The sequence below is a fragment of the Magallana gigas genome, chromosome 6 (genome assembly GCF_963853765.1).
Source record: "Magallana gigas chromosome 6, xbMagGiga1.1, whole genome shotgun sequence".
Lineage (NCBI taxonomy): Eukaryota > Metazoa > Mollusca > Bivalvia > Ostreida > Ostreidae > Magallana > Magallana gigas.
In genome coordinates this window covers 45,255,543-45,270,385 of record NC_088858.1, presented here as the reverse complement: position 1 = coordinate 45,270,385, position 14,843 = coordinate 45,255,543, and the positions used below count along the sequence as shown (strand labels likewise).

General features: G+C 33.0%; 1 protein-coding gene and 1 long non-coding RNA gene across 3 annotated transcripts; one reads left to right on the top strand and one right to left on the bottom strand.

Moving 5' to 3' along the window:
* Positions 1-7,433: 7,433 nt before the first annotated feature.
* On the bottom strand, positions 7,434-10,798 carry LOC117689088 (uncharacterized). 2 transcript variants are annotated; one of them, XM_066089156.1, is made up of 6 exons: positions 10,628-10,798; positions 10,379-10,506; positions 9,685-9,887; positions 9,469-9,570; positions 9,251-9,369; positions 7,434-7,586 (listed from the first exon to the last, which is right to left on the bottom strand). In XM_066089156.1, exons 1-6 carry the CDS (start codon positions 10,778-10,780, stop codon positions 7,533-7,535), a joined length of 759 nt encoding a protein of 252 aa, XP_065945228.1. In that variant the 5' UTR covers positions 10,781-10,798; the 3' UTR covers positions 7,434-7,532. The 2 variants fall into 2 exon arrangements, with proteins under 2 accessions (XP_065945228.1, XP_065945227.1); XM_066089155.1 differs by lacking the exon at positions 7,434-7,586 and having other exon boundaries at positions 8,889-9,369.
* A 1,791-nt stretch (positions 10,799-12,589) lies between these two features.
* Positions 12,590-14,578, top strand: LOC136276257 (uncharacterized). The gene is made up of 3 exons (XR_010714715.1): positions 12,590-13,406; positions 13,782-14,035; positions 14,479-14,578. It is a non-coding gene; the product is annotated as an uncharacterized lncRNA (long non-coding RNA).
* The last annotated feature ends 265 nt before the right edge of the window (positions 14,579-14,843 follow it).

Sequence of the window (14,843 nt, the reverse complement as noted above, 5' to 3'; positions counted from 1 at the left end):
GTGTTGTCTGACCTCAACAAGACATTAGACTTTCGGTTGGACGTAGCTAATTATTTCTTTCGTCAAAACAAGTTAAAAATTGCGCGGTTTCAAGCGAAACATGCACCGGTTGCATAGGCGTCGGAACCGGGGGGGGGGGGGCTTAGCCCCCCCCCCCACTTTTTTTGCAAAGTTATACCTAACCATTAGAAACATAGTATGGTAGAACGTTCACCCCCCACCCCCCCCCCACTTTTTCTCGCAGAAAAGATTATTGTTCCAAAATTTACCTTGAAAGATTGAGAAGTTGGATTCAAAAGCATACTAGCCCCCCCCCCCCCCCCCCCCCCCCGGATTAGGAATTTCATGAATTTTGAAGAAGAAAAATGGGTAAGTAATTTTTTTTTCTTTTTGAAGTACAATGTATAGGTACTAGTATACTCCCCCCCCCCCCCCCCCCACCACCACCACGGATTAGGATTTCCATGATTTTGGGAATTAATTTTTTTTCACAATATTTCTGAGGATTAGTCTAGCCCCCCCCCCCCCCTCCCACATTCATTTTGCTTCCGACGCCAGTGGGTTGCATAGACTTAGCTCAGAGGCCAGACAAATCTTATTGATTTCAAAGAGCCACGGCTGAGTGGCCAGCATTTATTTCACATTACTGTTTGACACAAGCTCTTGTTAAAATGGTTCTAAGATAGAAAAATAAGCTTGAAAAAGATGTTTACTGGTATATTGAACCTATGTCAACAAAAACAGGATAGAAGCCTTGTTTACTGCCGTATATTGGCGCAAAACAGAGAATTTTGAAAACATCATGTAATTATTACTTTAGTATATATTAATCCGCTTGATAAATATCAATATAACTGACACACACAATATTGTAGTGGGAAAGTCCTTTTCCCATTAGCGCTGCCACCAGCTGATTATCTCCCATCAGCAAGGAAACTTAAATGAGCCATAATAAAACATAACTTAATCTGACCTAATTAGCTCTAATACTTTTACTCTGACCCTGACGCTGACCATGACTCTGACTCTTGTTATATTTGTTCAAATGAATAAATTTGTTAACTTTCTGAATTTGTGTCTCATTACGATAAGTCTTTGGACTTCAGTTCAAGAGTCAGACTCTTGAACTGAAGTTAAATTTATTCATTTGAACAAATATAAAACACGACACAAAAGAAAAACGCGTAAACGACGAGATCGACTTGCCAATATAACACAATATAAAGGGGAACTTGGGATAATTCACCATAGGCAATACTTTGAGTTTTAAAATAAAATGAATAAAGAACTGGAATTATGTGGGGTTATCACCCATTAAATTCAGTGAGCAATAAAGTTAAACTTATACAATGAATTCTCAGGGGAAAATCACCCTTCAAATTCTAGAGCTCTCAGAGGAAAAATCACTCTTGAGAAGTTCCCTATGCTTCAATTAAATACCACTTAGAATAATTACTAACTGCCGAAGTTACTTGAGACAAACACTAGACGACCTATAATTCATCATAATCATCCAAAATCATCCCAAAAATGTATCATAGTTTTAGAAATATAAGGTAAACCTTTTTTTAAAAATCCAGATTTCCCAACAAAGTTAACTTAATAACTAAAATAGGCCAAATCTACGTGTAACTTACTTTAAAAACTAAACTGATCAAAGTCTCAAAATTTAGCTAAATAAATTACTAGAATCCCTTTCACTTATCAAACGTAAATAAAAATCTTTAGACACGAAAATCAATAAAACTCCATTTCAAAAATAAAGATGCAGCCTAAACAATACTAAAATAAAAACAACGACTTACGTCGTCTCCAGAATGAGAGAAAACCCAAAGAGAGCGAGTTACAGAATTGTCTGGCTTTTATATCCCCAAAAACAGAAGTCCATACACCGCACGAGCGAAACATAGAACACGGAGTCTGTATAAATCACGTGATATCAATAGAAATCATTACAGAAAGTCTACATGCAGAGTTCTATTATAAAAATCTCGTCGATTCTCGTCTAAAAAAATAACAAAACAACACAGGGGGGATGAAATCACTACAATATTTTATTACAAAATAACACATGACTTTATGTTTTCTTTATTCATTTTCAATGGTCAACTTCCAATTCTTGCTAGCAGTACATTATCGGGGAGGAAAATAGGACAGGAAACCATGTTTTCCTACATTATCATACGACCATTGAAAAAAATATATGAACATTTTTAAGATAATTGAAATATTATTTAAAAGTATTTCTTTTTAGTAGTTTTTACCAAGAAAATATATGAAAATCTTTAAGATATTAAGTATTATTTTCCTTTTACCATTTATCAAAACGTACCTGGCGTTATGTTTTTCTTATGATATAGAAAACTTATACCCTCTACCTAATAATATACTATATCTTTAGGTAGAGGGTATTTAATTTTTTTATTATGAGAAAAAATATTACGCCATGTGCCTGGGCATAATTATATATAATCGGGTGCGGTCATCGTGTGCATACGTGATTCAACATATCCTAAACTGAACAGGCACGTAGCATCGTTTTTGAAAGTGGGGGAACCAGACTCATCCAAAAAAACTTGACAAACATCCAAAAAGGGAACTTCTCACATTCATGATAATCGTATCTCCGGGAGGGGGGGGGGGGGGGTTGCGTAGTATATATATTTACCTTCAACTTCACTGTTAATTGCAATGTACCTTCCATTCATTTCAGTTTTTACATCGTTCCCAAAAAGTGAGGAGTAAATTCCATGATATTTTTTTATATAAGTTCTTTTAATAAAAAATGTTTGCTGCGAGAAAAAGGAGGGGAAGGGACAGCCCCCCCCCCCTCCCCCAAGATACGTGCCTGCTGAAATCCGATTTTAATCAGATTACCCAAACTGAGGGCGGTTGAAAATGATGCAGTTGGGACAACATTTATTAGCTGTATAATATAGTGTACCTTTACACTTTTTTGTCAATTTTCTTTGATTATCAAGGCTACATATAGTATACAGCATAAATATGAATGAGGAATATTGAGGAGCGTTTTTACCATGCATCAACAAATTATTTTTTTTATCAACGTATGATATCCCCCTTAAAATTTTCTTTATAGATAAAACTTATATTGTTAATGAATACTGTTGAATAGTTTCATTTATAAGTGTTATGTAAACTACATACACAGCAATGCTTCAAACTTATGAAAACACGAAACGCTAGTACCGTAGTTAACATAATTATGTTTCCGACAAGTCCTAGAAAGAATTGACTATGATATCTTCTACTTTCATTTTGTTTTGGGCAGTTAATTTCGGTTTGCCAGAAGCTCTAAAAGATGACCTATCGTTCGACAAAGAAACATTGACAGTGTTTTATTTTTTACTATTTACGAAAAATTCAAGTAGCCGGGATTAGCTGCACAACATAAAGCGACTAACTGCTATAACAGCTTTCAAATTTATAACTTTTACATGATTTTGCAAGACTAAGGTTGGTATGGCACTTATCATGTTATATAATACAATTTCAAAATTCCTTTAAAATCCTTAGGGAAACTGTTTTCCTGTCAATTAGGTATGTCGCAAATGCTAAATTGTTAATCCCTGGAAGAAAAGGAATATCGTGCGTGTTAGTAAAACAATATCCCGTTGTGCATGTTGTTTTTGTATTGTTGTGGTTTTTGTTTATATAAACGATATATTTCCTTTATGAAAGGAAAATATTGTTGTACAGTAGTTTTTATTGACCAAATCATTTCCTTCAAGTAAGTTTAACATATTTTTCACAATGGCTTTTAAATAAATATTTGATTTGTATGTGTACAACATTGCATCTTAAAAGTAAATCAAATGAGTTATACGAGTACATGTATAGATGTATAAATATTACATACAAATTGTTCACTGTTATGGTGAGGTTTCATAAAAAAATATGTTTTAATAAAAAAAAAAAGATGCATATTTATTTGTGTACTTAGTATTATTTTTTACACATTACTGAAATTATTAGAATATAATCTCAGAATATTAAGAGCTAGTATAATAACTACTTTTGTAACTGGGTCACAATTTAAAATAGGTACATGTATCTTCAGAATATACTTTTAGCCTTCCTCTCCTTAGCTCCTTTATAATAGGGCTTCCATTCAAGGGTCTGCAGTCTCATGACATGTGAAGGTTAATAATGTACAACAAAAGGAAATTTATAGCACAACTCTTTGGGAATATTTATCACACTCGATTTACTTAGTTTCTATTATGTTTTCAGCTGTAGGCATTAAAGCATATTAAATTTAATTATCATGCTTGTTCACTATTGTTTAATGTCTTTCAGATATTTGTGTACTTAACCAAACTTGAAAAAATACAAGAGAAGAAAACATGTGGATTCTTTTGACTACTTCATTAACTCTCTTACAATTGACAGAAGGTTTCCGTATCAATAACAGGCCAATAATAGGTACATGTATTTAGATTTGTCCTGTTTCAGATTGTATGTTTAAAATATCTAATGTATATGATAATATACTAGCTATGACATGTTTCCAATGCAGTCTCTACATAGCAGTTACTTTAATTAGATCATATTAAGTAAAATTTACGCGATTAAGAAGGCACCTGGGGGGGGGGGGGGGGGCGCAGGTACTGAATTCCCTCTTAATAGTGTAAATTCTACTTTATATGATCAATATTACTTTGAGTATTGAATAACCCACTTTTTCATTGACTGATTAAAAGAACTGCACCCAAACATTTTCTCTCTCTTTCAGCTGTCAACTGTCAATTGTCAATTAAAAATGCATCTTTGCTAGCCAAGGATTGATTTTCAGTCAACTCCGCTCCCCATAATGGGGGGGGGGGTGTAGACCGAAACACTTGGCTAAAAGCGAAGATGATTTTTGGTCCACTCTGCTCCCCATAATGGGGAGGGGGGTGGCATAGTATATAACTTCAATTTAAATCATAATTTCCTTATTTTCATATCAATTTTTTCCATCCTCCAAAAAAGTGGGGGGGGGGGGGGCAACTCCATGATAATTCAATTTTTTATATGTAAATTTTAAAAATATAGTTGCTGTGAGAAAAAGTGGGGGGGGGGGGCAGGCCCCCCCTGCCCCCCCCCCCTTCCCCCCTCCGATGCTACGTGCCTGAAGTATGTACCCGAAATGTTTAAAGTTGGAAAAATTATATCTATTTATAAAGGTAAAAATAAGGATAAATGTGATCCTACTAATTACAGAGGTATTACATTGACATCTGTAGTGAGCAAACTGTTTGAAAAAATAATTCTATCGAGAATTGAAAATGACTTCGCTAACAAAAATGTATCATTCCCACATAATTTGCAATTTGGGTTCAGAAGTGAATATGGTGCCATACCAGCTTGTTACGTCTTGAAAGAAGTAATAAGTTATTATGTAGATAAAGGTTCATCAGTACTTTGTGCATTTCTACATAATGAAAAAGCGTTTGACAGAATTTGGCATAATGGTCTCCTATATAAACTATATAATCTTAATATTGACTCAAGGTTATGGCAAATTATAAATTACTGGTATAATGGCAGCAAATGTTTTGTGTCATTTTGTGGTGCAAACTCCAACTTGTTTAAAGTTTTACAAGGTGTAGAACAAGGGTCCTAAGTGCTTTTATATTTCTTGTTCACATTAATGATTTGTTATCTGAAATTTGCCAAAATGGTAATGGTCTTGTTTTGGGTGATATACACATACCAGGTATTTTATTAGCGGATGATACTGTTTTGATGACCACTCGCCAAGGTCTTTACAATTAATACTCTAAGAAGTAGAAAAATATGCATATACTTGGAGACTTCATTACAATCCAAGTAAAAGTGTCTTTATTGTTTTTCCAAGACACAAAAATGGTCTGTTTCCTATAGTATTAGATTATTTGGTAGTGAAATTCCTCAGTCTGATAACACTGTTTATGCTGGTTGCCTTTTACAAGCAAATATGAAAACTGACAAGCTAACAGAACGAGTGTGCAAAAATGCAAGATCAAAAATCCACTCATTATACTCTATTGGTGTTAATAACTCCGACATTCATCCAGATGTGTCTGCCAAAATATGGAAACGTGTTGTGCTACCCTCTGCCCTCTACTCCTGTGAAATATGGTCGTCACTGACACTCACCGACATGCAACTCCTAGAGTATGTACAAAGACACTTATCCAGAATCATTCAAGGATTTTCCAAATTTTCTCCGTCGCTCTCCAGCATCTCAAATATTGGACTGTGGACCATGCAAGGCTACATTGATAAATGCCGCTTATTGTTTTTAGGGATACTACACCGATCAGACCAAAACTCTTTACAAAATCGGATTTATAGGTTTATTTCTGATGTTCATGTAAAAACTTTTTGCAACTAAAAACTTGTTACAAACAGCTAAGAAATATAAGCTCTTCGATGTGATTTTTAACGACTGTAATATTAATTTTTAAAAAAAGAATATTCAAAATTGGTTATCAAAACAATTTGGGCAGAAGAAAAACAATGGCATAGCTCCCTCCGTGTGAACCCTAAACCCTCTTTTTTTAGTAGAATACATACGATTTTGTGCCCTAATAAGCTCTGGCAAATTGCTAAAGAGGAACCCTCAAAACGACTATTGATCAACTTTTTAGTTCAAGTTTCATCAATGAAAACTGTATGTAAAACTTGTCCTTTATGTTATAAGGAAACAGATAGCTATAATATGCACCTTCTTTTAAGCTGTTATAATCTTTTAGAAGACAGAGAAGTTATGCTTGAAAACATTTTAGAATTTCTTGATGTCAACGAATATATATTGTTTGAAAATCAAGATCCAGAATTACAGTTTTTATCCCTTATGGGATGTGTCAATGGTACAAGTTTTAAAAATATATCGAATACAAAATGGAAACAGATTATGTTAATCGTTGCATTTATGTTGTATAAAAACAGAGGTTCCTTTGCAATAGATTGTCGTAATTTATAAATGTCTATCAAAATATGTACATATATAAATATGTTTTGTTTCTGTTCTATTTTCACTTGAATTTATAATTTGATTATGTAATACTCTCCAATAATTTGGAGGAAAAAAAGAATATCTTATCTTATCTTATTATTGATAAAGAGTACAATAAAATAAGCATATTTTCGCATTTAAATATTTACTTAATCAAGTATGTTCCATTATATAAACCTATAAAATAGCAATATTGTAAACATAAAATCTCAGAAATCTTAACAATTGTGAATGATTTGTCTTTTTCAAATGTAAATATAAGTAATAAACAGCAATGCTAAAAGGTTCAACAGGATATGAACTTGGTTGGTACATGATCAAATCTTCTTCGGGCTTCAAAGGATTTGACCATGTGACCAACCAAGTTCATATCCTGGTGAACTTTTTATTTTGCTGTTTATTTCTAGAGTATATTGATTTAAGTAACCTTTGTCAACTGTGTTAATCCGAAATACAAATTGATCCCCAAGACCGTGGCTGTTGATCAGGCTATTTTCCATCCATCCCTTAAAATCCCAAACCAATTTTACCATCTTTCCTCGCTCAACATATGATAGCTTTTGAAAAGCTTGAAGCAGGTCTGAAAATAAAAATATCATTTCCAGTATTGTAAAGAAAAACCAGCAGTGATGTCGTGAAGCAATTGTAATGATAGGTTTTTCAACTTGATGTGAAGTTAGATTTTACCATCTAGGGTCATAATCACCCCTGCGAATGTTATTGTCATTTAAATTTTAAACCACGTGGTTTTATTTGACCCTTTCAGTTTCGCAGTAAAAATCGTGCCTCGTGTTTATAGTCTTTTTTATAGAATCTAGGTACTTGTTGTCAAATATAAATTCTAGACGTATATTGATTTTAAACTTTATTTTCATTAAAGGGACTTGGACACGATTTGAGATCAAAAATGTTATTTTTATTTTTTATGTATAAAATGGTTTATTGGTGCATTTTAAATGATTGACCAAAATATTAAATGTTAAAGTCAAGTTACAAGCGAGATACAGAGGTAAGAATTGATAGTTATGTAAACAAAGCTCGAGTCTTATAGTTGTTTACAAAAAATGTAATGTAGAGAATTACCATTTCTTAGACAAAATGACTTGTAAAAAACAATTTAAACCAAATCTTCTAAATATCTTCTAAAATACTATTATCAACAGAAAAAAGTTACATTTGATTGAAATTTACACCAATACAACGAATATGTAAAAAAGACAATATTCGAGCTTTGTTTACAAAACAAAGAATTATAAAGTTTGTATCTTGCTTATAACTTGATATTTGAGTTTCAAATTTTGACAAAGCATTATAATCTTCTATATTTATCAGTATAAACATTGAAAATGGAAAAATAAAATTTGAAAATTTTAAGTCAAATCGTGTCCAAGTCCCTTTAAGTGGTGGATAAAATGTGTTCTATAAATAAATGTGACAATAGAAAAAATAGGGTTTTTTTCCCCTGCTGTTGCAACAATTAACATGCGTAGTAGAGATCCCCCTATATAGGAATTAATTTACGATCCGAGCCTGACCTAGTAATAACATCAAAAGTGAAAGAGACTTATACTTTTAAATGCATAATGTTCTTTGAAAATGGCTCGATATACTAAGTTTTTATGCAAAACATTCACCCATTATTTTTTTTAAAAACATAGAATTGCACACCAGAAGCATCAAACATGGCTATGATTTTATTTAGCAACCCAATGTTTATATTTTCAACCACTCTACACGTGGTTGAACACGAACGATAACTTTGTTCTGAATATCATCGTTAAATTCAAATTACCGCTAGATGGTGAAATAAGACATACATCTAAAAGATGTTGATGTTTTAACATAAATCAAAGTAGGATATGATATGGAAATTGACCAGTACTTACGTACTTTAAGAATATTACCCGAACACTTATACTTCCGCTCGAAATTTCACAGGAACTGAACAAACTCGGTGAAGTCTCGTGAACTTTCATTCGAGCACCTTTGGATTTACTACATACTTAGCAACGATAAAGAAAACATTCCGAACACATTCGCAGGGGTGATAATGTCGCCTTTTAAAGAGCTTGAAAAAATTGAAAACATAGAGTCTATGTCCTCATGTGTATGGCCAACTGGGAGCATGTGCAGGTAACACAGAAGAAATAAAATATTTGTCACTGTATATGTCACTAACAGGTACTTATTAATGAACAGGAAATAATTCAATATTAAATTGTGCATTATGTAAACAAGAAATACCTCCTCAAATATGCCCAAATGCACTAGCAATCCTAAGAAGTCCAAGGCCGTCTTGTTTTTGTTGTCCGAAGCACTGTCTGTTTGCAGGTGAAGCTCTGTTCCTAGTGCATCTTTGAACTCTGCCAAAAAAGGATTTCCATATACATTTGTATATAACACTTGTGTCTAAGCTCTAGTAAACTTGTCTTTTCTATTACTTTTACAAAAACAGTACCTACCACATAATGTTTCTAGCAGAACAGTCAAGTTAAGATTGGCATCATGTGGATATTGCATCAAATCAAAATGGCCAAATCCAACTTTTCTCATTCCTGAAGTTTCTGAAAAACAAGTAGTACAGAAATATTGAACTTGAGGGACACACGTATGTACTTCAGTTACTATCAATGTGTTCTGAATTGCAAATGTTTTATATGGATTGTTCTATATGTTACCTGAAACTCTGTGGACCAGTACGCCCAGCAAGTGTGTCCTTACTTGCTGCAGATTCGAAATCTGTTCCGAATTTTTTGCTTTGGTGTATAGAATGGGAATGTTAGTTTTCTGCTGGTCAATTCCGTCCATGATTATCGTCAGGAAGCGCTTCGGATACAAACATGACGCCTCTCTTCTCATGTAGTATGCATCCTTCTGTTTCCTTTACAAAACATTATGAAAAAAGATTTTCTACATATAGTTTTGTTAGAATTGAAAAAAGAACAGGATAAAACATTTAATTTCTCCCTTGTTTCACTTCTCTGAAACTCAATATTTTCTTGACTAATTTATTGAAAAATAAAACCAATTTTTAGGATTGGTGTGTTCGTTACAAATCGCATTTAAGATTTATTCAACATACAAATAAATGACAAGATAAAAGTAACAATTTAACAGCAGTTCAATATTAGTTTTATTAATTATCTTTAAAAAAGCATATCTGGGTCAGAGTGGGAAGGGAAAGCCAAAGATACAACCTGTACTTCTTTGTAACGAATATCGCATCAATCAATTTCTCCCGAGTAAATCTATTTAAACTGAGTGCGAAAGTGCTAGTGCATGAAATAACCAGTCTTGAAGTAAACCAGATAAAACAGAAACTATCGGAAATTGATGAAGTTAAAAACTTAAAGAAATAAATGTAATATTGACCTAACATATTCCCAGTGTTCTCTCTTCTTGTCTATTATAAGCTTCTTTGCTTCTTTGTCATATCTTCCACATTGTTCATACTCAAAATGTAAAGTTGTGCAGATGTGGCACTTTGAAAATGGGTTTTTCTGTTTTTAAAAAATGTAAAGTCATTTAACTCTATTCACTTGTCCAATTTTTTGGTGATTAAACGAGCATCAATATTGTTCTACATTCTCTTATTCTCAAATATTTTACACAAACGTGTACCTTGACAATGGTTACATTAGAAAAAGAATTCTTCCATATCTTCATAAATGATGACTTTGCCAAAGACTGTCTGTCAAGGTCAGAAGTCATTAGCTTCCACACATCTGTTTTCTTCATTCCAGCAGGTAGCGTAACTTTTTCTTGGTGTGGCATATGTTCTCCTATGTCACTCACAAATACATTACAAATTCATACGCATTTATCAAATCCATTTGCATACATGTAAAACTTAATTTAAATTTTGTAACTGCCAATTTTTTTTTTACTTTCAACAATTATAAAGAAAACTTTGATGAACAAGAGGCTTAGGTGCCACATACATGTAGCTTACCAGAACAACAATATCCTTTACTCTGATCAAATTAGCATTTCAGTAATAAAAATCTGAATATCTTGATAACTAAGTGCAGAAGACTATATATGTGATAACCTTGTTTGGAACTGTACATTTAAGGCAGCATGCACATGTAGACCTTGTGTTTATGTTAATATGTCTTTCAGGTGAAGCACTACAAGCTGGAGTAAAGAAAGGTCTATTAACTGTAATTGGAGTAGACACCAGGAATGAAATGGTCCGGTCTTGTAATATAGCACTTTATTAAAAAATATTACCCATCAAAAACGATGAATTAAAACAAGTGTTTTGTTTTCTTTTAAATCAAAATCAAGCTCTGTCTCAAAAGTTGAAGTTGTGTTACAGTATCGTGTTGAACAAAAAGACAAATGTACAAGGACGTTAGATGTAGAAGTATCTTATTTATGCATAGAATGTTCAAATCAAGCAATGACTCCAAATAATTCTCTATTCATTTCCTTCATTAATTTTTAATATCACATAAAGTACATCTCGTGCTTAGATTATCTCATTAAAAACATCACCAAACAAACAAAATGTCATCTAATAGGTGAAACAATCCTGCATTAGATCCAGAAAAAATGGTCAAGATGGCCTAAAACCATCAGTTGTCCAATGCCTGAATTGACTCTTGACCATCAGTCGTCCAATGCCTGCGTTGACTCTTGATCATCAGTCGGCCAATGCCTGCATTGACTCTTGATCATCAGTCGTCCAATGCCTGCATTGACTCTTGATGATCATCAGTCTTTCAATGCCTGCATTGGCTTAGTAGACCATCAGTTGTTTAATGCCTGCATTGGCTTATAGATCGTATAATGCTGCCATTTTGTCCACATGAGGTCGTTCAATTCAGACATTGACAAATTAAAAGTAACATTGTGATATGTGTTATTTTCTTCCGAATCAATCAAAATTGTTTTGAAGGAATATATTTTGTAACTGGTGAAAAACTGAAAATGACAATATCCAATGAAAATATTGGATACGAGAAGGGTTTTATACATTATTTTATTTTGATCATTATCATTCAAAATGTCATAAAAAAATCAACAATTGTTTAAACTCACTCATTTAATCAATTTCAAAAACTTTATTACAAATGATACTTATTTGAAGATGAATAGTATTAGTATTTGCCCTTATTATATTTCAAGTTTGTATCATAATGTTTGTAAACATTTCGCAAGAAACATTTCAAAACGACCATAACTATTTTAGAAAATAAAAAAAAATAATAATGAAAACAAATAAAAAGTGGTTAGAACTGCATCTGATGTAACAATGGGCGCGCTTGATTTGTCTACACCTTACAACCTGTGTACACTTTTCTCTAATCAAGTGCAAAAGTGTACACTTTAGGTAAACACCGTCTACTCTTTGTGCAGGGCATGTGGGAAATGTACACTCTTGTTTTCAATATGGCGACAAAACGGTAAACTGAGAAATCTGAAGAATTTCTTTTGTCAGCACATGAAATATGCTAGAGTTGATAGCCTAATTGTAGTACATATTGCGTGTGTAAATATGAAAGTGTTCAAAGCATAAGAAAAATAAATTCAAAAGTTTTGTATTTTTTATATGTATTAATAAAACATTTTGTCAGCAAAAGTCAACAGATACATTGAACATGTATAGTGTAATAAGAAGTAAGAAAAGATTTATACGCATTTATTTTTCAAAGCATATGAATGCACTAGCTCGCTAGTAATTTTGCCAGATTATACTTTTCAGTTGTAAAGAAAGTAAATTAACTTTCATAATTTTTTTTTTTGCTTGACAATTACTTTACTGTTTTGCTGAGCATTGTGTCTCTCCTAAAATAAACTTATAAACAATTTTTAATAGCCTATTTAAAAAAAAACCAAAAAACCACATAATGTACTTTGCATGAATCTGAAAACTGGCAAGGGTAGCAATGGATTACAAAATTGATTTATTTTCAAAAGCTATTAAAAGAATTGTCTCAAAAACGGAACTCCTCGGCAGCTTTCAATACTTTGGCGTCCATATTGAACACTATACATTATACACTACACCAAATTTCGCTTGATTATATGGTGTAAGTCATCTACACCAGGTGTACAACAGTGTAGATAAATCAAGCGCGTCTAATATATCACAGAGAGAGAGAGTATAAGTATAATTTCTGGTCTTTTACAGGCGGATGCCTTACATTGAGTCGGTACATCCATTCCGAACAAGTTTTGTCTATAGTAACCTGAACTACGCCTTAGTTACCTATATATCGGAGAATCTTGGCGGAAAAAGTTTGGAAGACTTGATAAAAGAATAACTATTCCAGCCGCAGGGAATGGACAGTTCCACGTTTGCATCAACTACTCCAGACCTTTCCAAGGTAGCTTCTGGATACAGAAATGGTCCAGGATCCCGACTCGTCCCAGTATCGCATGCACTGACTCGGTATATATACAATACAGATACATGTATTCAATGTACTTTCTAAAACCATTTCAGAGAAAAAACTGTAAATGTAGATGAGTGTGGAAATGAACTATTATGATGTTCAATGTGTTGCTGGTTTTTTCAACCTTAAGTTGTTCGTTTTAGATATGCTGTTATGACTTGAATCTCTGGGTTCTTTGATTCCTTCTTCAATAATTATCTTTCATTTGCTTTAAAATAGTTTTCTCATATAAATTTACATTTAAATATCTTCTTTAATGATTATAATTCAATTGCTGTTTTTTTTATTGATAGAAAACCATTGACAGAATTTTCACTTGCTATTAGTACCTCGTAACCAACTTTTATTTTAAGTCAGCTTTGTTTTAACAGCAAGTGGGCGATATGGGCAGGGTCTAATAGTGTCATGACTAATGGAATTGACTACGCGAAGTGGATGAATTTTCACCTGAACGATGGCAAAGACAAATAAGGATTTCTATTGTTAAACGCAAAGTCGTTTGCATACCTCCATGCGCCACACAATCTGATCACATCGACGGGAAAGTACTTCCGACAGCTGCTGGTTCCAGTGACCACAGCTGATACAAGCTACGCGTTTGGCTGGAAGAACGGTTACTATAGAGGTATACAAATTATGTTTAAGAAAGGCCAAGCTGAACGGTTTTGCAATGAGTATGAGTACGGATTTGCTATTTAAATTTGATGTCTATGATTACCAATTGACTCTTTGTTTTAAAGAGCAATATTTACGAAATTGATACCTTCGATTCGTGGTTTTTTTTTTTAGGAATGTTGTGGTTTTTATTTAATTAATTTATTTTTTGGCTTAGGTATTTTTCTGTATGGTTCTTCCAACAATGCAGTTTATAGTGTATAAACATGCTTAAATTATCAAAGCGTTATTTGAGTTTTCAACGTCATTTTAATAACAATTTCTTTTCCCATCCCAATATAATTTCCTACTTGCTTTAGTTACAGTGATAAATATTTCCAGATAAACAAAAAAAAGCTCTAAGCAATAAACGATTTTCTTGATAACAGAGACATTCTATATATTTGTTGTCAGGTAACCGAATTCTACGTCATACGGGCACTATCTTTCCCAGATCTTAACCTCAGGGTATTTACTTCAATGACTGGGCAGGATGAACATTATACATCTTAAGACACCTGCTGCACAGTTTTCTCTCAGATCATTTTCCTGGTACTCCTCTATTTCTTATTATTACCTTCCAGTCTAATGCGCCACCGACCTTTACAAAAATGTCCTCCAATCAACATATCAGCTCGGTGCTAGGATGACAACAGTAGCATAGTATTATGTATTCTTTTGTACCAACAATGTTTTCGGAAATATTCGAAATTTGTTTACATAAATTTATGAATTAATTAATTTCATACGATTGCACTCTATAGATTGCATATATATAA

Bases quoted from the DNA above. Each gene is read 5' to 3' on its own strand.
- LOC117689088 (XM_066089155.1), bottom strand. From the start codon at position 10,780: ATGCCACACCAAGAAAAAGTTACGCTACCTGCTGGAATGAAGAAAACA. The intron at 10,507-10,627 runs GTACACGTTTGT...TTTTAAAAACAG, and splicing joins CTAATGTAACCATTGTCAAG to AAAAACCCATTTTCAAAGTG. The intron at 9,888-10,378 runs GTCAATATTACA...TGTTTTGTAAAG, and splicing joins GAACACTGGGAATATGTTAG to GAAACAGAAGGATGCATACT.